The sequence below is a fragment of the Gekko japonicus genome, unplaced genomic scaffold, assembly GCF_001447785.1.
Source record: "Gekko japonicus isolate JY-2015 unplaced genomic scaffold, Gekko_japonicus_V1.1 scaffold4539, whole genome shotgun sequence".
Lineage (NCBI taxonomy): Eukaryota > Metazoa > Chordata > Lepidosauria > Squamata > Gekkonidae > Gekko > Gekko japonicus.
The window spans coordinates 8005-31672 of record NW_015167186.1 but is presented as its reverse complement, the minus strand read 5'-3'; the positions used below and the strand labels follow the sequence as shown (position 1 = coordinate 31672).

General features: G+C 47.6%; 1 protein-coding gene across 1 annotated transcript in view; it reads right to left on the bottom strand.

Annotated features, from left to right (window-relative positions):
* The window catches only part of VPS26B (VPS26 retromer complex component B), a 28192-nt gene that overhangs the window by 947 nt on the left and 3577 nt on the right, over positions 1 to 23668 (bottom strand). The window contains exons 3-6 of the mRNA XM_015413142.1: positions 11245 to 11401; positions 9208 to 9372; positions 2769 to 2944; positions 1379 to 1521 (exon numbers count right to left, since the gene is read on the bottom strand). Coding sequence (XP_015268628.1) covers positions 1379 to 1521; positions 2769 to 2944; positions 9208 to 9372; positions 11245 to 11401 — 641 coding nt within the window. The remainder of the gene's footprint in view (positions 1 to 1378; positions 1522 to 2768; positions 2945 to 9207; positions 9373 to 11244; positions 11402 to 23668) is intronic.

Here is a 23668-nt window from a genome sequence, read left to right as displayed (position 1 = left end):
ACAGAAAATAACTACATTTTCAAATAACATAACTGACAAGCACAGGTCTACTGTGATGGCCACTAACTTTGACAGCTTTTAAAAGGGGATTAAAGTAATCAGTGAAGGGCAAGGGATCAGTGATTACTGGTTATGATGGTTAAACCTCCATGTTCAGAGGCAATGTACCTCTGAGCATCAGGGCTGAAGGCAACAGCAGGGGAACTGCTGCCTTCAAGCACTGACTACGGTCTTCCTAGGAGAATCTGTTGGCAACTCCAGTAGGGCTCTCCAGTTGGCTGTAGTGGGGCGCAGACTCTAATCTGGGAGAACCGGGTTTGATTCCCCACTCCTCCACTTGCACCTGCTGGATGACCTTGGGTCAGTCACAAGTTCTCTCAGAGCTCTTCTTCCAAGAGCAGTCCTCGAAAGAGCTCTCTCAGCCCCACCTACCTCACAGGGTGTCTGTTGTGGGGAGGGGAAGGGAAAGGAGTTTGTAAGCCACTCTGAGTGAAGGGCGACGTATAAATCCAATCTCTTCTCCTCTCCTCCTCTGTTTCTAGACATGGCATACGTGGGAAGTAATGTATATATAGGGAGTTTACAGCTGGACTTAAGTCCAGTAGCACCTAAGAGAGGAACAAGATTTTTGGAGTAGGAGCTTTCAAGAGTCAACACTCCCTTTATCAGAACTTCTGACAAAGGGGGATTTGACTTTGGCAAAGTTTATACCCTGAACATCTTGTTGGTCTCGAAGGTGCTACTGAATATCTGATGAGGGAAGCTTTGACTCTCAAAAGGTTACACTCCAAAAAATCTCGCCAGCCTCTAAGGTGCCACTGGATTCAAATCTAGCTGCTAAACTACAGGCCAACCTGGCTACCTTAAAAATAAGTTTACATTACTAGAATCATGAACTGTCAAGGTGAAACTGAAGTGTCACAGGAAGAAGAGGAGATTGGATTCATACCCCGCTCTTCACTCGGAGTCTCAGAGCGGCTTACAATCTCCTTTCCCTTCCCTTCCCCACAACAGACACCCTGTGAGGTAGGTGGGGCTGAGAGAGCTCTGAGGGAACTGTGACTGACCCAAGGTCACCCAACTGGCTGCATGCGGAGGGATGGGGAATCGAACCTGGTCCCCCAGGTTAGAGTCCACTGCTCTTAACCACTACACCAAACTGTAGCAGTGATGTGAATTTTTCAGGAAATTTTGAATCAGAACATTTTCGAATTCAAATTAAAGTAAATAACTGAAATATTTCAAATACCATTCGCAAAACCAGACGATTACACCATGCACAAGCCTGGATTTCCAGCCGCAAGACCCTGCCCAGAGCAATAACCATCTCGCCCGCACTCATGGAAACGCCCCCGAGACATCCCCTGCCCCATCGCACCTGTTGTTTAAAATAGCGCCGCTCTTCTTCGTCGATCAGCACCAGGTTGAGGTAATAACGCACAGAGAATTTCTTATTGATGTCTCTCATGGTTGGCGTCAGCTCGTAGCCTGCTAGGAAGAGCCGAATGGGGATGGACTCTCCTGTCAGAGAAAGGAAGCCAAAAAGCAGAGCAGAGGTTCTAAACATGGCACGTGCGCAACAGAGATCCGTCTGTTCTAATCAGGGCGTACCTGGCGGGGAATTTGGGGTGGTGTAAACCAGGGGATGTTGGACGGGAGCAGGGAGAAAAGGTGAAAAACCCCATTTGGTCACCAACTGACTTTAATTAATGTATTTATTCACTCATTTATACCCCTCCTTTCTCCCCAACGGAGATCTGAAGTGGCTGAAGTCATTCTCGAGAGACAGTTTGGTGTGGTGGTGAAGTGCGTGGACTCTAATCTGGGAGAACCGGGTTCTCCTCCACTTGCAGCTGCTGGATGACCTTGAGCAAGCCATAGTTCTGTCAGAGCTGTTCTTGAAAGAGCAGTTCCTGTCAGAGCTCTCTCAGCCCCACCTGCCTCACAGGGTGTCTGTTGTGGGGAGGGGAAGGGAAAGGAGTTTGTCAGCCGCTCTGAGACTCCGAGTGAAGGGCGGGGTATAAATCCAATCTCCTCTTCTTCTTCTTCCTCTCACAACAATCCTATAAGGTAGGTTAGGCTGAGAGAGGGTGACTGGCCCCAGGTCACCCAGCGAACTTCCATGACAGAGCAGGGATCTGAACCTGGGTCTCCTAGATCCTGGCCTGACCCACTAACCACTACACCACACAGGGCCTCAGACTAACTTTAAGCCAATTTCAGGTTATCTAATGAAGGCAGCTTTGACTCTCGATAGCTCAGCTATGGAGCTCACACTTGGCACATGTAAAGGTTTTTCATATTAAACCACACGACCAGTTTAAGAGGAGGAGGAGGAGGAAATTGGATTTATACCCCGCCCTTCACTACCCGAAGGAGTCTCAGAGCAGCTTACAAACTCCTTTCCCTTCCCCTCCCCACAACAGACACCCTGTGAGGTAGGTGGGGCTGGGAGAGCACTGACAGAAACAGCTCTTTTTCAAGAACAGCTCTAATCAGAACTACGGCTTGCCCATGGTCATCCAGCCAGGTGCAAGTGGAGGAGTGGGGAACCAAAACCGGTTCTCCCAAATTAGAGTCCGCGCACTTCACCACTACACCAAACATTAACCACTACACCAAAAAAGGTAACATGGCTAGGAAAAGTTTCCATTTTGGGACCCTGGAGAGTTCCTGCCTTGCGGAGGAGCCACATGCACCTAGCTGGACCAAAGGTCGGAAGCGGAGTCACGCACGTTCTTGGCAGCTTCAGCCGAGTTGGTTCTCACCTCTCACCGGCGCCCCATCCATGATCTCATATTTCGCTATTGTGTCGTTCTCGTGGTACACGTTGGGCCCGGTCCCCGTGGTCTCCCTCTTGATGATGTCGATCTCCATGTGTTTGATCTTGATCCTCACGAGCAGAAAGTAGATCTTCCCAACAATCACATCTTTTAAATGATACCTGGGAGACATAAGAGGAATTGGCAGAGAACTGGCGCGAGAGAGACTGGCAAACAGGCATTCCTTGCCCAGTCCATGAAAAAAGATGGGATAGTCCTCGCCAGTGTTCCCTCTAAGCTGAGTTAGTGTGAGCTAGCTCACAGGTTTTTAGCCTCCAGCTCATACATTTTTGTCTTGGCTCAGGAAGGAGGGCTCCAGAGCAAACTAAATTACGCAGTAGCCAAATCGCTCGCTCACAACTTTAATGCCAGCGGCTCACAAAGTAGAATTTTTGCTCACAAGGCTCTACAGCTTAGAGGGAACATTGGTCCTCGCCCTACGCAAGCTGCTGAAAAGACAGTTTGGCCCCAAAGGAAACAAGGATCACGATCCCTTTCCTTCAGCAGCAGAGATTTTAAGTGTCTGAAAGATCAGTGTGGCAGCAGGGCACTGAACCTGTGCAGCGCACTGGCTGGATCCGCACACAAAGTTTTCCTAATTCCTCAGCTGCTCCTGCCCAAGTGTTCCATCTGCTCCAAGAGTGTATAAAGCTTATACAAGACTGTATAAATCCTGTAGAAAACCAGCTGATTTATATCTGCAGAGGAATCATTAGATTCTTGTCCAATAGAAGAAGAGAAGAAGAGATTGGATTTATACCCCGCCCTTCACTTGGCGTCTCAGAGCGGTTTACAAACTCCTTTCCCTCCCCCTCCCCACAACAGACACCCTGTGAGGTGGGTGGGGCTGAGAGAACTCTGACACAAACTGCCCTTTTTCAAGGACAGCTGTGCCAGAGCTTGTGACTGACCCAAGGTCACATCAGCAGGTGCAAGTGGAGGAGTGGGGAATCAAACCCGGTTCTCCCAGATTAGAGTCCGCTCACTTAACCACTATACCAAACTGGCTCTTAGAGACCCACAGGGTATAATCAAGGTATAAGCTTTCAATAGTCAAAACTCCCTTCATCAGATACACAGTGACTCGCGAAAGTTTATACCCCAAAAATCTTGCTGGTCTCTAAGGTGCTGCTGGAGTCTAGCTCTTCTATTGCAGACCAACACGGCTATCCCTTGAAACGATCTGCAGCGAATCATCCACTGTCTCCTTTCCTGAACTGTACCGAATACAAGTGGGGATTACATGTGCAACTGAAATGTTTCGTGTGGGGGAAGGAGCATCCCCGCACACAGAAATGTATCCGACCAGGGAGACAGCTAGCACTTGTACATAGCACCTGTTCCTGCAAAGGAAATAGCTACACATTTTATTTCCACCTGCGCTCTGACTGGCTACACAAATTAGAGCAGACGTAAACGTTGCTGCTACCGCTGTAAAATGGGGACACAAAAGAAGATTAGGACTATAAAAGCACTTCTTTGCTTACAATAAATTGCATTACTGTAGCCCCTCCCCCTATTTGCATCAAAATAGTAATACTTATTGGAGAATTGTTGCTGTCCTTTGAGAGAAATGGGCTGGAGTTTACCAAATATTACCCGCTCCCACAAAAAAAATAAAAGAAATATTAATATCTGTTTCCAAATTATTCCATCGTCAGGCACTGACAAGGAGAGGCCTCGCAATAATGGGTTTAAATTAAGGACAAGAAGGTACTGGCTGGATCTTAGGAAAACTTTTTGACAGTCAATTGTGCCACAGTGGAATGGGCTGCCTAGGGAGGTGGGGAGCTCACCCTCACTGGCAGTCTATAAGCAGCAGCTGGACAAACACTTGTCAGGGGTGCTCTAGGCTGAACCTGCATTGAGCAGGGGTTGAACTAGATAGCCTGTATGGCCCCTTCCAACCCTGTCAATCTATGATTCTATGATTTTCCCCAAACATTAATGCTTCCAAACTGCCTGAAAGCAGGATGCTTTAAGACCCAATACCCCTAACTATACCTAGAGCCAGTTTGGTGTACTGGTTAAGTGTGCGGACCCAAATCTGGGAGAACCGGGTTTGATTCCCCACTCCTCCACTTGCAGCCAGTTGGGTGACCTTGGGCAAGCCATAGTTCTGAGAAGAGCTGTCCTTGAAAAAGAGCAGTTTCTGTCAGAGCTCTCTTAGCCCCACCTACCTCACAGCCAGTATTCCCTCTGAGTTAGTGTGAGCTAGCACACAGTCTTTTAGCTTCCGGCTCACAGATTTTTGTCTCCACTCAGGAAGGAAGGCTCCAGAGCAAACCAATTTACGCAGCAGCCAAATTGCTCGCTCATAACTTTAATACCAGTAGCTCACAAAGTAGCATTTTTGCTCACGAGACTCCACAGCTTAGAGGGAACATTGCTCACAGGGTGTCTGTTGTGGGGAGGGGAAGGAGATTGTAAGCCACTCTGAGACAGATTTGGGTAGTGAAGGGCGGGGTATAAATCCAAACTCTTCTTCTTCTTCTAACACTAAACTGGATGGCTCACCCCCAGTCACACAAGCTGCACAAACAGCTCTGCCCCCCACAGATACAGTAAAGGGTTTATTTCTGCATACCCAAGAGAAAGTCCCTAAATCGACAGAAAAAATTACTTTGTCAATTAATCAAATCAAAAAGAAAACAGGGCCTGATGAGGACTGAGAATGATCCGAGAAGCGTGGATGCTAAGCGTCAATGAAAGGAGGGAAAGACAGACGGTGAAAGCTTCTAGAATCTTGGAGGGGAGAGCCGGATATCGAGGATAACTGGGGGAGGGGGGGATTCTCAAACTGGTTTGAACTTCCACTGAAGAGCATTTAAGGTCCAACCCTGGTAAAAATCTGTCGCTTTGGAGCATTTCATGTCAGCTGGCGGGCAAAGTGTCACTACGGAAACACACTGAAATTTCATTTGTATTTGGCTGTAGTCGATTTATGTTTGGCTCTTTAGCATCATTAAGAACAGCCACTGGGGATGAAGGCACACACCTAAGGATGGAGAGGAAGGCTTCAACTGCCAAGGGGAGTGGTATGATACAGGCCCATGTGCCAGAAAGGAAATAACATATCCCGACAACGTTCCCACTGGTTTCATTGGGGAATGCTTTTTCCACAGCACCTCCCAAAGTTCTGTGAACCAAAAACGGGTCACGGACAAGAAGAAGAGTTGGGTTTGATACCCCGCTTTCCTCTACCTTAAAGGAGTTTCAAAGCGGCTTCCAATCGCCTTCCCTTCCTCTCCCCAGAACAAGAACCCTGTGAGGCAAGTGGGGCCGAGAGAGCTCTGAGAGAACTGGGACTGGCCCAAGGTCACCCAGTAGGCCTCATGTGTCTCAAAGCAGCTTACAATCGCCTCCCCTTCCTCTCCCCACAACAGGCACCTTGTGAGGCAGGTGGGGCTAAGAGAGCTCTGAGAGAACAGGGACTGGCCTAAGGTCACCCGGCAGGCTTCATGGGGAGGAGGAACTGGGAATCAAACCTGGTTCTCAAGATTAAAGAAAAGATTTGACTCTGTTCTGAAAACTCAAGAATTCCTAAGGGTTCAGCTGGGAAGGCCAGGGGACGGGAAAAAAGAAGAGGACAGCAAGTCCAGCTGCGAGCTAGACACTGGTTCTTCCGGAGAGGACTCTCTGTCAGAGCAAGGGGCAGCAGCCCCAAAAAGTCCTTATAAGTTGCGGAAGAGAAGGGGAAAGGAGAAGTAAAGGCTGAAGGACTCTGAAATGTACCTCTGAGACTTTTGTTATGGGATGATTGGGGATACTGTTTCTAGACAGTTAAAGCTAAGCTTTAAAGGAAAAGTGCTATAAATGTTTGACTCAGTTTATAAAGGGATCAATGATGAGAAGACTTGATGTAACCAGAGGTCATCCCGGGGGATCGCAGTTCCCCCGGGTGAGGTACGGGGGGCGGGGCACATGACGAAGCCCCACCGCCGCCCCGCTTCCAGCCCTCATTCAGCCAGGAGGAGGCAGGAGAAGAGGGAGGGTAAGTTGCTTCCTCCCTGCCTCTCCCCACCCCTGCCTGCCTGGGGCCAGGGAGGGCCTTCGCGAGGCTTCCTCGCACTCCCGCTGGCCTTGCAGGTCCACCGCCGGGCCCCTCATGGGACCATTGGGGGCGGGGTCTGTGGCCTTATGACACACTTCCGGTGATGTCAGAGGGTGTGGCATATGCTAATGAGTTATGCTAATGAGTTCCCCTAGCTCTTTTTCTACGAAACGACCCCTGGATGTAACTAAGCTAGTTGGAGGATCTCCTCTCTTGGGCTTTTAGTTAATAGTGGGTTCTATTCTTTATCCTGTATATGTAGTTTCCCCTCCCTTATTTTTCTGTTGTAGTGTTTGCAGTACAAAAAAATAATAAAAAATCCCCTCCGGGGGCTCAAAAAAGAAGAAGATTAAAGTCAGCTGCTCTTGACCGCTACACCCTGCTGGCTCTATTCCTGACCTATTGAAAGAGATCCCCTGGGCATCCTCTTCCCTTTCCATTTCCCAAAAGAGATGCATGGCTACACACTTTAGGCCTTTTTGAAATGGATTTTCGTCTGCTGGTAATTTTTAGGATTCTGGAAACTACAGGTGGCATTTTTGTTTCGTCAGCAATGCGTACAGCATTAACCTGTTGCAGCTGCCATTGCAATTTTTAACTTTTCTATTTTGAAAGTTGCTTTGAGCATAAGCAGAGGCAGGGGGGTAATTTGTAAATAAGAGTACGTTCTGGTCGCACATCCCTGGAATGAAAATGCGGTTTTCATCCCACTTCATTCTGTTACTAACAACAAGAAATTTATTAATGCGTTCTTCTCACAAGTGCTATTTGATAAAATAAAAGATGCTATTTTAAAAACATGGACAAAAATACAAGTGTTAATTAATCTCATGCACACTCCCAACCTGGAATATGGTGATATTAAAGGCTGATATCTTTTACAGGGTTGCCATAAGGATGACAAAAATAATGTTTATGAATCACCAGTGCTTGAAACGTACTTTGTAGTAAGTTTTACTGATATAATTACCCTCAATCCCCTTCGCCGGATGAGGAAACTAGGGAAGGAACATGTCCCTGAATAATCCTAAACACTGAAGGTGAACCAAGCTGAATCGTTAAGAGAAGCCCATCCACCAGTTTGGTGTAGTGGTTAAATGCATGGACTCTAATCTGGGAGAACCGGGTTTGATTCCCCACTCCTCCACTTGCACCTGCTGATGTGACCTTGGGTCAGTCACAAGCTCTAGCACAGCTGTCCCTGAAAAAGAGCAGTTTGTGTCAGAGTTCTCTCAGCCCCACCCACCTCACAGGGTGTCTGTTGTGGGGAGGGGAAGGGAGGTTGTAAGCCGCTCTGAGACTCCGAGTGAAGGGTGGGGTATAAATCCAATCTCTTCTTCTTTCTTCTTCACGTGTATGTTCTGTTCCTGAGAGCCAGTTTGGTGTAGTGGTTAGGAGCACAGACTCTAATCTGGGAGAACCGGGTTTGATTCCCCACTCCTCCACATGCAGCTACTGGTGTGAGCTTGGGTCAGTCACAAGTTCTCCCAGAGCTGTTGAAGAAGAGAAGGAGATTGGATTTATACCCCACCCTTCACTCAAGAGTCTCAGAGCGGCTTGACGTGTCCTTCCCTTCCTCTCTTGCCAACAGACACCCTGTGAGGTAGGTGGGACCGAGAGAGCTCTGACTGAGAACTGCTCTTGAGAGAACAGCTCTGAGAGAACTGTGGCTTGTCCAGGATCACCCAGCAACTGCATGTGAAGGAGTGGGGAATCAAACCCGGTTCTACCAGATTAGAGTCCGCGCTCCTTATCACTACACCAAACTGGCTCTCAAGAGCTGTCCTCAAAAGAGCTCTCTCAGCCCCACCTACCTCACAGGGTGTCTGTTGTGGGGAGGGGAAGGGAAAGGAAAGGAGGTTGTAAACCACTCTGAGACTCCTTCGGGTAGTGAAGAGTAGGGTATAAATCCAATCTCCTCTTCTTCATATGTGCTGTAAATTTAGCTCAGTGGTAGAGCCTCTGCTTGGCACGCAGAAGGTCCCAGGTTCAATCCCCAGCAACTCCAGTTAAAAGGACCTGGTAGTAGGTGATGTGAAAGATTTCTGCCTGAGACCCTGGAGAGCTGCTGCCAGACGGGGTAAACACTGCAGGCCTTGAAGGACAAAATGGTCTGATTCAATAGAATGCACCTTCACATGTATACATGTATGCAACCTGGGATCCACTAAGACCCTCCACCCACTCAGGGGAAGACCTCCTCCTTGGCAGAAGGAAGGCAGTGGACCCAATCCACAGGTGTCCAGGGATGTCTCCATGTGCATTCATTTCTTGGATGCTATCTATGGGATAAGCATCAAAAACCCAACAAAGACAAAAACCCCTCCTTACTTGGATTTGTTGTACTCAAACTCAATATGGAGGCAATCTTCGATCCCCACCTCCATCTTGATGGAGGAGTTGAGTTCTGGGTAGGTGCTCAGCGTGTGCACAACAATGTCCATCTCCTTCACCACGTCATTCAGTCGGCGGCTGATGGTGGCCCGAAGGAAGTACCTGCAAAGGAGGGAGAAACTGAAGCACCCACTTTGGATATCTGTCTGATAGCTCTATGAGTCAGGGAGCAATTTTTTTCTAGGCGTTTTGGCCAGGGAACCTGGAGGTTTTATTGCCATTTTCTGGGCATGGAACAGGGGTCACTGGGGGTGTGTGCGGGGAAAAGGTATTTGTGAATTCCCTGCATTGTGCATGGGGTTGGACTAGATGACCCTGTAGGTCCCTTCCAAGACGCGGGGTTTCAACCGGCATAAAGTGTACCGGTTGGAACCGGTGCAGTTTATGCCGGCTGAAACGCGATCACACTTACCTCCCTCACAGCGGAGCCCATCGCTGTATGCCCGTTCACATGCTGCGGGTGTCGGCTTTTTTTTTTTAACTCAATTTGAGCATTCGCATAGGCAGCCATCCACAGAATGGCGATCTTTGCGCATGCTCAAAACACCCCGTATTACATTTAAAGTTTAAAGGTAAGGACTTACCTTTAAAGTTTAAAGCCCAAACTGGGCTCCCTGAAGCCCCGGACTCCTCCGGAAAGTTAAACTAAGGGCCTTTCCTTTTTTAAAAAAAAAAAAACGCTGGGGCGAAGCTTCGCCCAAGCGCATATCGGCAACCTAACAAAAAAAAAATGGCGGGCGAAAATCGGAAGCCTCGGGCTTCCGAATGGAAGTGGCTCTGGAACGGTGGAGAGCGATCAGACGGGGGTACAGCGATTACAACCGTTGTACTCAGGATACCACCACTTGGGGACCTAGTGGCAGAGTACAATGGTGTAAAGGGCTTTGCTACGGTTAGGGACGGAAGGCAGATGTTCTACGTGTGAACGCCGGTAAGTACACCGATTGCAACCGGCACCTATACCGTTGCAAACGCCGCGTCTGAACACACCCAGTGAGTGTGAAACAGACTGTTTCAGTAAGCGTATCTGGTATCAGGGAGCCAGGCAGAATTCCTTGCAAGGTTTGGACACCCACTTTTGAACAGATCTTCATGTCTTTGCAACTGTGAAAGAAACCCTAAGCAGGTCTACTCAGAAGTATGTCCTCAATGGGGCTTACTCCCGGGAAAGCATCTGTAGGACTACAGCCTGTGTCACTGGAAAGCTAAGGAGGGGAAAGTAATATACTGCGTTCAAAATATCTGCAAACTTTTCCTTAGAAGAACACCCTGAAAATGGCACCTCATTGTCAAGCCTAAAGTTCGAGTTTTCTAAAAATTCTAGATCCCTACTTTAGTGGGACTTCATTGCTGGAAATTAAAAAAAAACCCTGGTATGCTAATAAAACAGAGAGCCACAGTGCTATAGTGGCAAAAAGTGTTGGACTAGTATCTGAGAGACACGGGTTCAAATCCTCATTCGTGTAATGGAAGTGGCTGAAACGGACACTTGGAAAGGAACTCTTGGTTCTCTCCGCATCTGCTGCATATATAGCTTTTTTTGTTTTCGTATTTTTGCATTTGTGTGTGTGTGTCCCCGTGCCCAGAAGTCATGGCGACCTCTGGAGGCTCCTACTGGGGCGTGCAGGATGTTCAGAGAGGTGGCTTGAGATGGTCTGCCTCTGCTTCCCGGTCCTGGTATTCTCTGGAGGTCTCCCACCCAAATACTTGCCAGGGTCGGCCCTGCTTAGTTTCCGAGATCTGACGAGATTGGACTTGCCTGGGCTGTCCAGGTTAGGGCCTGCACATATAGCTTTTTTTTTGGGGGGGGGACCTTTCACACTCTCTCAGACTAACCTACCTCACAGGGTTGTTGTGAGGAGGAGAGAATGGTGCAAGCTGCTTTGGGTCTCCATGGGGGAGGAAGGCAGAGTATAAATGGATTAAATAAGTCACTCCTCTACCCACCCCCCCAACCCTCAACATGCACCTCACCTTAGTTTCACATTCTGCCCAGTATAGGACTCATACGGTTTCTCCACATGCGTGAATTCGAAGTCAAACGTCTGCGACTGGGTGAACTCCCCAGGGCGGGCCAAGTCCTTCACCAGGGAGACAAATTCATGGTGGTTCCCTCGGTCATAATATAGCTCTGGAAGCGAAAAACAAAAAGCGGCTCAGTAACAAAAGTGCCTGCCCTCCAACTGCCATTTTAACTGCTCCAGCGTCTCTCCCTCAAGGGGATTCTGGGGATGGTCACTAGGAATCGCTCACGGACACAGTTCATTTCCCTTCGCAAAACACATTTCTTGAGAACGTGCTAAAGACGTTTGTCTAGAGGTGTCCATCGCCTGCTGAAGAGGCAACCCACTTTTCAGACTGATTACAGAAGAGAAACAGGGAAGCAGTTGCTATATTTGTAGTATGAATGGGAATATAAAGATTTTTATATATAGGCAGGGCTATTTTTGGGCAGGAACGCACAGGAACGAAGTTCCGGCTGGCTCCCGATTTGGCCACGCCCAGCAGGAACTCATTAGCATAATAGGCCACACCCAACAGCAGAAACTCATTAGGATTGGCTACATTAGGGGTGTGTGGCCTAACATGCAAAGGAGTTCCTGCTCCAAAAAAAGCCCTGGGTTTTGACAACAAACAAGGTAAACAGAATAAGAAGCAAAAGGTGGGTGTGGCTGGATGACCACACTTCTGGTAACATGGGGGTGCGGCCTAATGTGCTAATGAGCTGTGCTGTCATGGGTGTGGCCTAATATGCTAATGAGTGTCTGCTGTTGGGTGTGGCCTATTATGCTAATGAGTTCCTGCTGGGCTTTTTCTACAAAAAGAGCCCTGTATAGGTTTTTTTCTTCTTGATTGTTCATATTCATATTTCTCTGGTTTTTATAGATTTATTCTTTAAGTAATATTTTATTAGGATGTTAGAAAGGCCTGTTATATAGAAGGCTTTCCTCTTGTAGGTCTGATATTGTTAGCGGACAACATAATAGGTACAAAGTTCATGATTCTGTAGTTCTTAGGGCAAACCTTTCAATGTCTGGGTCAGATAAGATTTTAGTCTCGTATCAGTAATGAATACTTTTGTTTGGGATATGAAGATTCCTTGCCCATTATCATTTAGGTCAGGTTAAGTAAACACTTGGTTTGTTGTAGATATATGTTTCTTTATATCTGGCCAATTAGAGGATTATTACTCAAATTACCACTGTCTTTTGTAACCAATTATGCTGTTTGAATATTGTTTTCTTGATGATGTCAGTCCATGTATAAAATATCATGTATTTCCTGAATATGTTCAGAATATGTTCAAGGAGAAGATGAAGAAGAAAAAGAAGAAAGTTGTCAATTTTTGATTACTTACTTGGTCCAATTGTTTTCCTGTTAATTGAAGCATATTCCCTAAATATGCTGAGTAGTCAATTTTGGATGGACTATTTGGTCCAATTGTTTTTCGGTTAACTGAAATAAAACATAGATCTTCCTCCTCATTTGACTTCATTTTTGACATGGAATCTAATATGTACAAAATATTCAAGCAGGAGAAGCGGCTAAAATGGAAACTTGAGAAGAGTCTCTTAGTCCCCCCCCCACACACACACACTTATTTGGAATGGAGCTGCAAATGCGGCAGTACAGTTCATTCAGAATCCTTTCATGGATAGGTCATCATGAGGTATGAAAATCGATAAAGCCTGCACAGAATAAGAGCAGAGCGTTGGCATAGCTCTTTCGTGACTGAAAGGCCTTCTCCTACATTCTCACTGTATTCTTGTAAGCTTCACAACAGTCTTGTAACGCAGGCCGCTGTTATGAACCCCATATCACAGGTGACGGACTGAGGCAGAGCGAGCGTGGTTTGCTAAAGGTCACCCCCTGAGTGTGGACTGAGGCGAGATACGAACCAGCAGCCTCACAGACCACGGCTCATTCCCTCAGCTCTGCCAGCTCTGTAAAAAGGAAATTGAGAATACAGTTCTTTTTCATTAAGGACAACCAGGGGTCATTTCCTGCAGGAGCGCACAGGAGCGGAGCTCCGGCAGTAAAGAGCCCAGGGGGCGGGCACATGCAACAAGCCCCGCCCCCTGCTTCCAGCAGCCCCAGGCCACAAGGAGCAAGAAGCAGCCAAGTTGCAGAGCCCCCCCCCCATAGCAATCCAAAACAGTCCAGTGGCACCTTTAAGGCCAAGGTTTATTCAGGTACAAGCTCTCCCTCTTCTGTGAGGGCAGATCTGCGTGTCCCCCCCCCCATAGCTAGCAATCCAAAAGAGTCCAGTGGAGCCTGAGCGGTGGGTGTTGCCCTCTGACACATGTCCGTTGATGTCAGGGGGTGTGTATGCAAATAAGTTATGCTAATATGTTATGCTACTGAGCTCCTGCACCTCTTTTTCTACAAAATGACCCCTGAGGACAACAAAACCGAAATCTTAACAATGGGTCACGCCATGAAACAATTCTGGAGGGTAAGGCTTAGTAAAAATGAATCCATCCCCACGAATCCGGAGAGAAAAAGGAAAGCACTACCTTCATTTCATAAAGAGAAGGCAAGTTCTGAATGACAATCTCATTAAATCATTTCCCTAAGGTCACAGAAGTCAGTTGGTGGCACAAAAGACTGTGTGGTGTAGTGGTCAGAGTGTCAGACTAAAACCCGAGGGACCCATTTTATTCCCCATTCTACCACAGGAGCTCACTGGGTGACCTTGGGACAGACAATCACTATCTTCCTAACCCATCTCATACAGTTGCTGTGAGGATAAAATGAGGAAGGAAGAACGATGCACATCATCCTGCGCTCCTTAGAGCAAGAATGGGCTAAATATATGGTAAGAGGGAACTAAATTTCAAGCCATGTTTTCCAAGGCAAACAGTCCAGGGCTCTTTTTGTAGAAAAAGCCCAGCAGGAACTCATTAGCATAATAGGCCACACCCAACAGCAGGAACTCATTAGTATATTGGGCCACACCCCTGACAGCACAGCTTATTAGCACATTAGGCCACACCCCCAGGTTACCAGAAGTGTGGTTATCCAGCCACACCCACCTTTTGCTTGTTATTCTGTTTACCTTTTTTGTAGCAGGAACACCTTTGCTTGTTAGGCCACACACCCCTAATGTAGCCAATCCTAATGAGTTTCTGCTGTTGGGTGTGGCCTATTATGCTAATGAGTTCCTGCTGGGCGTGGCCAACTTGGGAGCCAGCCGGAACTCCGTTCCTGTGCGTTCCTGCCCAAAGATAGCCCTGTTTAACTCTAAAAATCAAAAGGAGGGATGTGGCTCAGTGGGAGAGCATCTGCTCGGAATGGAGGAGGTCCCAGGTTCGATTCCCAGCATCTCCAGTTAAGGATCAGGTAGTAGGTGATAGCCTTGACTTGGATGGCCGAGGCAAGCCCAATCTCGTCAGATCTTGGAAGCTAAGTAGGGGTGGCTCTGGTTAGTACTCGGATGGGAGACCACCAAGGAATACCAGGGTCTGTAAGGCAAAGATGTTTCACCAGGCATTTGGTTGAGGTCAGCGACGTTTACAGCCTTCTGGCACATCCCTCCCTGTGAGACAATGGCACTACTGAAATTCTTAGCATCATATTTTTAGGTACGTAAGAATTTTACCATGGATTTTACCTCCCCTTGGCAGGTAATCTAGTCAAATAAATAAATACTTCCGACTCCAGAGGGCCAGAGCCATATATGAGCAGAATACACAGACCTTGATGGACCAACAGTCTGATTCAGGGGCTATCAGAAGCCAGAACAGCACATAATGACCACTGGAATAGATAGAATTTGGGGATTTTTACACACACAGCAGCCAGGGACCAGGCAAGACGTGGTCTGTGTGCCGTCTTCCCAGACATTTTCATGTGGCTGGAAAGCGCTTGTTAGATTGGGAAAGTGGATTCCAGTAGCCATTTAAAAGACGACCACCTAAGTTTCTAGTCCTTGTGAGTCACCAAAGCAAATATGAAAAGTAACAACACGACGATACTCGGCCCTTTTCAAAATCCGAAGGAATACACGCTCTCACAGAATTATACACTATTACATTAAGATTTCTAATCACAAATTTTTTTGTGCGATTTTGAACGTGTGAAGTTCAGCAACACCAAACTCCTCACAGCAAGTTTGAGTTTCAAATTCTGTCGCTTTCCTCTGGGACAGTGCGGGCTTTCAGCAATGAACAAGTGTCCGTATTTGGTCTTCTGCTCTTGTTAGAAATCAACAGATGTTACTTCACCAGCTGCGCAAACCAAAATTGCCTCAGGAAAGCAATATCACTCAGAGGCCAGGCTCAGCCCAGGATCTTTAGCGCCACTAAACATCACACAGTCAAAAATGCAAGACTGGTGTGTGGGATTAGAAGGTACGCCCAACGGCCCATAGCCTCTTCCTGCCAGCATAGCACATTTTAACCATTCATCCACTGCTGAACAAGGACACAACAGTACCATCGAATGACACCCCCTCCCCCGCAACCAAAAAATTAAGACATAAAAACAGCTCTGCAGGCAAGACAACTTCATTTCTCTAGCTACATTTTATGATCTAAGCATAAGGTAAAGGTTCCCTTGCTCGAAAGCCAGTCGAATCCGACTCTAGGGTTGCGGTGCTCATCTCAGTTTCCAAGCCGAAGAGCCAGCGCTGTCCGAAGATGTTTCCGTGATCATGTGGCCGGCATGACTAAACACCAAGGCGCAAGGAACGCTGTTACCTTCCCACTGAAGTGGTACCTATTTATCTACTTGCAATGTCTTGCTTCCAAACTGCTACGTTGGCAGGCTCTAAGCATACCACACACAAAACTTAGGCATACATTCAACGACACCCCTGTGTGTAATGGTCATCAGCCAATTCCTGAATCTTAGGTCTAATTCCTGTTAGTTTTAAAAAGGCAGGAAGGGTGAGAGTAGGGTTGCCAACCTACAGGTAGTGGCTGCCTCCCCTTGGCAGGTAATCTAGTCAAATAAATAAATACTTCCGACTCCAGAGGGCCAGAGCCATATATGAGCAGAATACACAGACCTTGATGGACCAACAGTCTGATTCAGGGGCTATCAGAAGCCAGAACAGCACATAATGACCACTGGAATAGATAGAATTTGGGGATTTTTACACACACAGCAGCCAGGGACCAGGCAAGACGTGGTCTGTGTGCCGTCTTCCCAGACATTTTCATGTGGCTGGAAAGCGCTTGTTAGATTGGGAAAGTGGATTCCAGTAGCCATTTAAAAGACGACCACCTAAGTTTCTAGTCCTTGTGAGTCACCAAAGCAAATATGAAAAGTAACAACACGACGATACTCGGCCCTTTTCAAAATCCGAAGGAATACACGCTCTCACAGAATTATACACTATTACATTAAGATTTCTAATCACAATTTTTTTTGTGCGATTTTGAACGTGTGAAGTTCAGCAACACCAAACTCCTCACAGCAAGTTTGAGTTTCAAATTCTGTCGCTTTCCTCTGGGACAGTGCGGGCTTTCAGCAATGAACAAGTGTCCGTATTTGGTCTTCTGCTCTTGTTAGAAATCAACAGATGTTACTTCACCAGATGCGCAAACCAAAATTGCCTCAGGAAAGCAATACCACTCAGAGGCCAGGCTCAGCCCAGGATCTTTAGCGCCACTAAACATCACAGTCAAAAATGCAAGACGGGTGTGGGATTAGAAGGTATGTCCAACGGCCCATAGCATCTTCCTGCCAGCATAGCACATTTTAACCATTCATCCACTGCCGAACAAGGACACAACAGTACCATCGCATGACACCCCCTCCCCCGCAACCAAAAACTTAAGACAAGACAACTTCATTTCTCTATCTATATTTTATGATCGAAGCATAAGGTAAAGGTTCCCTTGCTCGAAAGCCAGTCGAGTCTGACTCTAGGGTTGCGGTGCTCATCTCCGTTTCAAAGCCGAAGAGCCAGCGCTGTCCGAAGACGTTTCCGTGGTCATGTGGCCGGCATGACTAAACACCAAGGCGCACGGAACACTGTTACCTTCCCACCAAAGTGGTACCTATTTATCTACTTGCAATTTCTTGCTTCCGAACTGCTAGGTTGGCAGGCTCTAAGCATACCACACACAAAACTCAGGCATACATTCAACGACACCCCTGTGTGTAATGGTCATCAGCCAATTCCTGAATCTTAGGTCTAATTCCTGTTAGTTTTAAAAGGGCAGGAAGGGTAAGAGTAGGGTTGCCATCCTACAGGTAGTGGCTGGAGATCGCCGGGGATTACACCTGATCTCCAGGAGACAGCAATCCGTTCCCCTGGAGAAAACGGCCATTTTGGAAGGTGAACTCTATGGCATTATACCCCACTGAGATCCCTCCCCTCCCCAAACTCCCAAGATTTCCAGGATTTTCTCAACCCAGAGCTGGCTTTAGGCACGGTAAGCAATGTTTCCTGCAGTGACTCTGCCTTGGGTCTATTGGGTTAAATGTTAAAAATCATTTGTCTTGGAAGCACAGAAGCTTTACGCAGTACCCCCGATCCTCCACGTTTCCAGAGCAAGGGGGAAAGGCTGTCCAAACAAATTACAAAGATGGTCTGACTCCAATGGTGACAAGAGAAAGAAATTTTAGTTACAAAAACAGGAACACATCTTACACGACACGTTCAGGTAGGTACATTTAACTTATTATGGACAGATTAACTTCAGCAAGGTTAACTCGCTACAGCTCCAAGCCCAGGTAGGAGAGAAGAAGAAGATAGGCCCTATAGAAGACGGAAAAACAGAAGGCAATCAACAGCCAAAGAGGCTCAAGACTGAACCCATGAGAGGGTGGGGCCGAATGCAAAGTGTACCTGAGTGAGAGAATTCCCCCAGGGCTCTTTTTGTAGAAAAAGCCCAGCAGGAACTCATTAGCATAATAGGCCACACCCAACATCAGAAACTCATTAGCATATCAGGCCACACCCATGACAGCACAGCTTATTAGGCCGCACCCCCTTGTTACCAGAAGTGTGGTCATCCAGCCACACCCACTTTTTGCTTCTTATTCTACCTTGTTTGTTGTCAAAACCCAGGGCTTTTTTTTGGAGCATGTTAGGCCACACACCCCTAAAGTAGCCAATCCTAATGAGTTCCTGCTGTTGGGTGTGGCCTATTATGCTAATGAGTTCCTGCTGGGTGTGGCCAGCTTGGGAGCCAGCCGGAACTCTGTTCCTGTGCGTTCCTGCCCCAAAATAGCCCTGCCCTTAACCCTTTCCCTCCCAGATGCTCTTGCATGCAGAATTACGATATCCATCCGGTTTTTGGGGGGGATAGCAGTCGAATTTGCCGTGGCAATAGCTCGTTACAGGGCCATATGTGCATAAGTGCTGCCAACTCACAACCCACTTATGGCAACTCCAGCAAGAGGCTTTCAAGGCAAGTGAGAAAGCAGAGGTGATTTGCCATTGCCTTCCTCTGCAGTGTCTTCCTTGGTGGTTCCTCATACAAGTACCGACGCTACTTAGCTTCCCAGATCTGATGAGATTGGGTTATAGCATAACATTCAACATCCCTACAGTGCTATAGCTATTGCCAGCTTAAAAAAAACAAAAAACCCTCCAGTGGCCCAGAAGGAAGGCAGGGGAAATGCTGCCCACGAAAGTTTGACAGTGAGAAAACAGCAGCTATGTGGGTGCAATTTTTGCAGGGCAGGAAAAAAGCACACCTTTCTTTCCAGGTGGCGTGCTAATGGGGTTGGACTGCGTCCTTTCAAAAAAGACCGCAGCAAAGCAGGTTTGGGAAAGAGGAAACAGGACGGCTGTGGCGAGATACTATTCGGAAGCTTTTAAACAGCGTTTAAAAGGCATGAATCGGATAGCCCAGGCTAGCCCAATCTTGTCAGATCTCGGAAGCTAAGCAGGGCCAGCCCTGGCTATAGTTGGATGGGAGACCTCCAAGGAACACCAGGGTCGTGACATGGAGGCAGGCAACGGCAAACTACCTCTGAACGTTTCTTACCTTGGAAACCCTACGTGGTCGCCAAAAGTCAGCAGCGAGTTGCCAGCAAAAATAAAATTCGGAAAGCCAAGGCAGAGAAAAACCTCCTGAGGAAGCAGTTGAGAATGCTCCTGTATGACCTTGACCTGGCTAGGCCAGGCAAGCCTGATCTCATCAGATCTCAGAAGCTAAACAGGGTCGACTTTGGCATGTACTTGGGTGGGAGACCTCCTTGGAATACCAGAGGTGGGAGGTGGGGGCAGGCTTTATTCAGCCACCTCTCTGAATATCCTCCAGGCCCCTAATAGGGGTCAGTCACCACTCACCAGACGTCAACCTGACTTCCAGGTGCAGACACATGCACACATGCGCACGCACACAGAAAATACAGAGAGGGAGAGAGAGAGAATGCCCCTGTATGGATGGCAGCTTTTTAATTTCCTGATGGTATCACTTATTCGCAAGAGCAAACAAGTCTCCGTTTGCATTGGGCTTTAGCGAAGGAAAGAAAGGGCAGGAGTCCCTCTTGGCGTTCCAGTTTTCATCGAAGCCAGAGAGAAACAAGAGAATGGCACACACGGGAATGCCGTTCAACGACAGCGCACTGAGAACCAGCGTGACAAACCGGTTAGGACACTGGATTAGGACTGGGGAGACCCAGGTTCGAATCACCACCTGCCCTGACACTTACTGGACAGCCTTGGGCCTTTCGTACTCTTCCAGCCTACGCTACCCTGCAGTGTTGTTGTGATGATCAAACAGAAGCAAAAGAACCACAAATGCTGCCCTGACCTCCATGAAGGAGGAACAACTACAACTACAACAACATCGATTTTTGGCCATCGAGTCACGAGTGACTCATGGCGACCCCAGGACCAGGGGATCTTCAAGCCATGAGAGGAGCAGCGGTGGTTTGCCATTGCCTTCCACCGCACAGAAACCCCTGGTCTCCGCTGGCAATCTCCCGTCCAAGCTAGGCTTTTTTTGTAGCAGGTACTCATTTGCATATTAAGTGACACACCCCTAATGTAGCCAATCCTCCAAGAGCTTACAGTAGCTCCTGTAAGAAGAGCTCTGTAAGCTCTTGGAGGACTGGCTACATTAGGGGGTGTGGCCTAATAGGCAAAGGAGTTCCTGCTACAAAAAGAGCCCAGGGATGACCTTTCTTGGCTTCCAACAAGATCAGGCTAGCACAGGCTGTTCAGGACTCTCCCGTGAAGAAAGGACAGGAAAGAAATGCACGATAAAACAAAACTCAGAATAGTACTTGGCGTGCAGAAGGTTCCAAGTTCAATCCACTGGGCCTCTGGTTAAAAAGATATCAGACACAACCTGGGGAAAGACTCTTCTCCCCTGATGCCAGGGAGGACTTCCACCAGTTAGAGCAGACAAGGACCAATGGTCTGACTCAGAAGGCAGCCGCTTCAAGTGATCCTGCTCCTCCACCGTATTCTTTCAGGCTGCCAGGAGATGCACTGGCCTCTCATGCCTACTGTGAAGACCCTCTCTCTTCCAAGTTCACAAGCAAGAGAGAAACTCTGGGTCGTGGAAGGTATTTCTGAGACAGGGATGGTCATAGCTGGTTACCAGATTTGTGGGTCCCATATAAAGGGTTTCCAGCAATTAGAAACTAAGGGAGTCCAGTTTGGTGTAGTGGTTAAGTGCGCGGACTCTAATCTGGGAGAACCGGGTTTGATTCCCCACTCCTCCACTTGCACCTGCTGGATGACCTTGGGCAGGCCGTAGCTCTAAGAGCTGTCCTTGAAAAAGAGCAGTTTCGGTCAAGAGCTCTCTCAGCCCCACCGACCTCACAGGCAGTGTTCCCTCTAAGCCGAGTTAGTGTGAGCTAGCTCACAGTTTTTTAGCCTCCGGCTCACACATTTTTGTCTCGGCTCAGGAAGGAAGGCTCCAGAGCAAACTGATTTATTCAGCAGCCAAATCGCTCACTCAGAACTTTAATACCAGTAGCTCAGAGTATAATTTTTGCTCACGAGACTCCACAGTTTAGAGGGAACATTGCTCACAGGGTGTCTGTTGTGGGGAGGTGAGGAGTTTGTAAGCCGCTTCTGAGACTCCTTTGGGTAGTGAAGGGCAGGGCATAAATCCAATCTCTTCTTCTCGTATCTGAAAAGGTAGCTGCCCAACCAAGGGCCAGTGGATAAAAACCAAACAGATTGGTGGATGTTGGCCATGGCTATTAACTGGATGGGAGGCCACCAAGGAAGACTGGGGGCTGCTGTGCGGAGGAAGGCAGTGGCAAACCCACCCCTGCTCATCTCATGCCTTGAAAAAACCCTGATCGTGGGGGTCGCCATTACGCTACGAAAAGTGGTTTGCTGCCAGTGTATTAAGATGTCTAGCTATTACATCTAGAAGGATGTCTCTGAATGAAATATACTTGGGAAGGTCAAGCATTTGGGTCCTTTCTAATAAAGAGAGGCAAGAAAAACTGGCTGATGAAACACAATGTGTGTAAAGTACTGTCAAGTCACAGCTCGACTTAGGAGAGAAGAGAACAACTAACAAATTGACATATAGATAGCGAACTGTTATAAGCAAGAACTCCACAACATGTAAATAGCGAACTGTTATAAGCAAGAACTCCACAAGTATATTGTGATATTAACACTCGTAGTACTAACACTTTTACCAACAGTAAAAAGATCTCCTCCTCTTGGGGTTTTAGTTTAGTGTGGTTTGCTTTTCTTTATCCCTAGTTGTAGTCCCTTCCTTAATATTTCTTGGTAGTTTTTGTAGTCTTTGCAAAATAAAAAAATATCCCTTTGGGGATTAAAAAAAAAGAAAAGAAGTCACAGCTGACTTATGGCGACCCCTCGCAGGGTTTTCAGGGTAAGAGGTGTTCAGAGAGGGTTTGCCATTGCCTTCCTTGGGGTTGGACTAGATGACCCTGGGGGTCCCTTCCCTATGATTCCTTCACAGAGCAACCCTGGATTTCCTCGGAAGTCTCCCGCCCAACCCTGCTTACCTCCCAAGAGCAGGCTAGCCTGAGCTACCCAAGTCAGCATTAAAATCAATGGCCATGGAAGGTATACAAGGTTCCTCCTATACCAGGGGAATGATTATACCTATCAACTGTCAATATGGGATTTCATGTAAATGTCACATAGTTGGAGAATTTCCAACAGAATTTCCAACATAATTAATAGGCACTTGCCATGTTCAATTCTCAGCTCTCTGGAACATCACATACCATACACCAAGAGTGGATAACAAATTCAGAACGCTTGCTGCTAATAACAGCGTTTAAGAGCTGGTGTCCTGAAAGTGCCACGCTAGGAGGGTGCACCTAATGGTTAATTCGCTCAGCCGAATGAGTGTGGATGACACAGGTGGAGCTTTGAGAGTGTGGAGCTTAGCAGGCCAGTCCTGTGATTGTCTCACCATGAGTCCAGACGACAACATCTATTGACTCCAGTCCCTCTGCCACTCATATGATTTTTTGAGGTTTAGTGGGAAACTGGGGATTAATCCAAAAGCCAAGGAAGTGGAAAGCGCCCCTCAATCTCCGTAAGGACCCGCTCAGCCAACTTTCTCAATATACTAACCGAATGCGCCTTCGCTTCTGTACTGATTCTCACATCATCTCTCCTGCATGTGGTGTCACAATCCATGCATTTAAATGCACACGTATTTCCCGTCATGTGGGAAATGGTTGTGGAAGTTTTTTAATTTGGTCTGCTGCACTGGTAGAAGTGGGAGGATGCACCTGATTCCCAACACGTGTGCCACGACGCTTGTGGCGTTTTTTAAAACTAATGTTTTAGAGAAGCTTCTCTCTTTTTTTTTTTTTGTGAAGAGGTAAAGGTAAAGGTTCCCTTGCTTGAAAGCCAGTCGAATCCGACTCTAGGGTTGCGGTGCTCATCTCCGTTTCAAAGCCAAAGAGCCAGCGCTGTCCGAAGACGTTTCCGTGGTCATGTGGCCGGCATGACTAAACACCAAGGCGCACGGAACGCTGTTACCTTCCCACTGAAGTGGTACCTATTTATCTACTTGCAATTTCTTGCTTTCGAACTGCTAGGTTGGCAGGAGCTGGAACTAGAGACAGGAGCTCACCCTGTCTTGCGGCACCCGGGTCTTGAACCGCTGAACTACTGACCTTCCACAGCCTGCAGTTCAGCGTCTTAACCACTTGAGCCACCGCAGCTCCTCTGCTAGGTTGGCAGGAGCTGGAACTAGAGACGGGAGCTCACTCCGTCATGCGGCACCCGGGTCTCGAACTGCCAAACTACCGACCTTCCACAGCCTGCAGTTCAGCGTCTTAACCACTTGAGCCACTGCAGTTCCTGTGAAAAGGTACAAGTCCCCAAATATCAAGGGAGCAAGACAAGAGTCAAAAGAAAGAAACTGAAGTCCAGACAGCAAAAAACAGGGAAGTAGGGCCTAAAATAATATATAAGGTCACATCTGCCTCTGTGACTAACGGTACCCTTTAGAGGGGGCATAGGCTT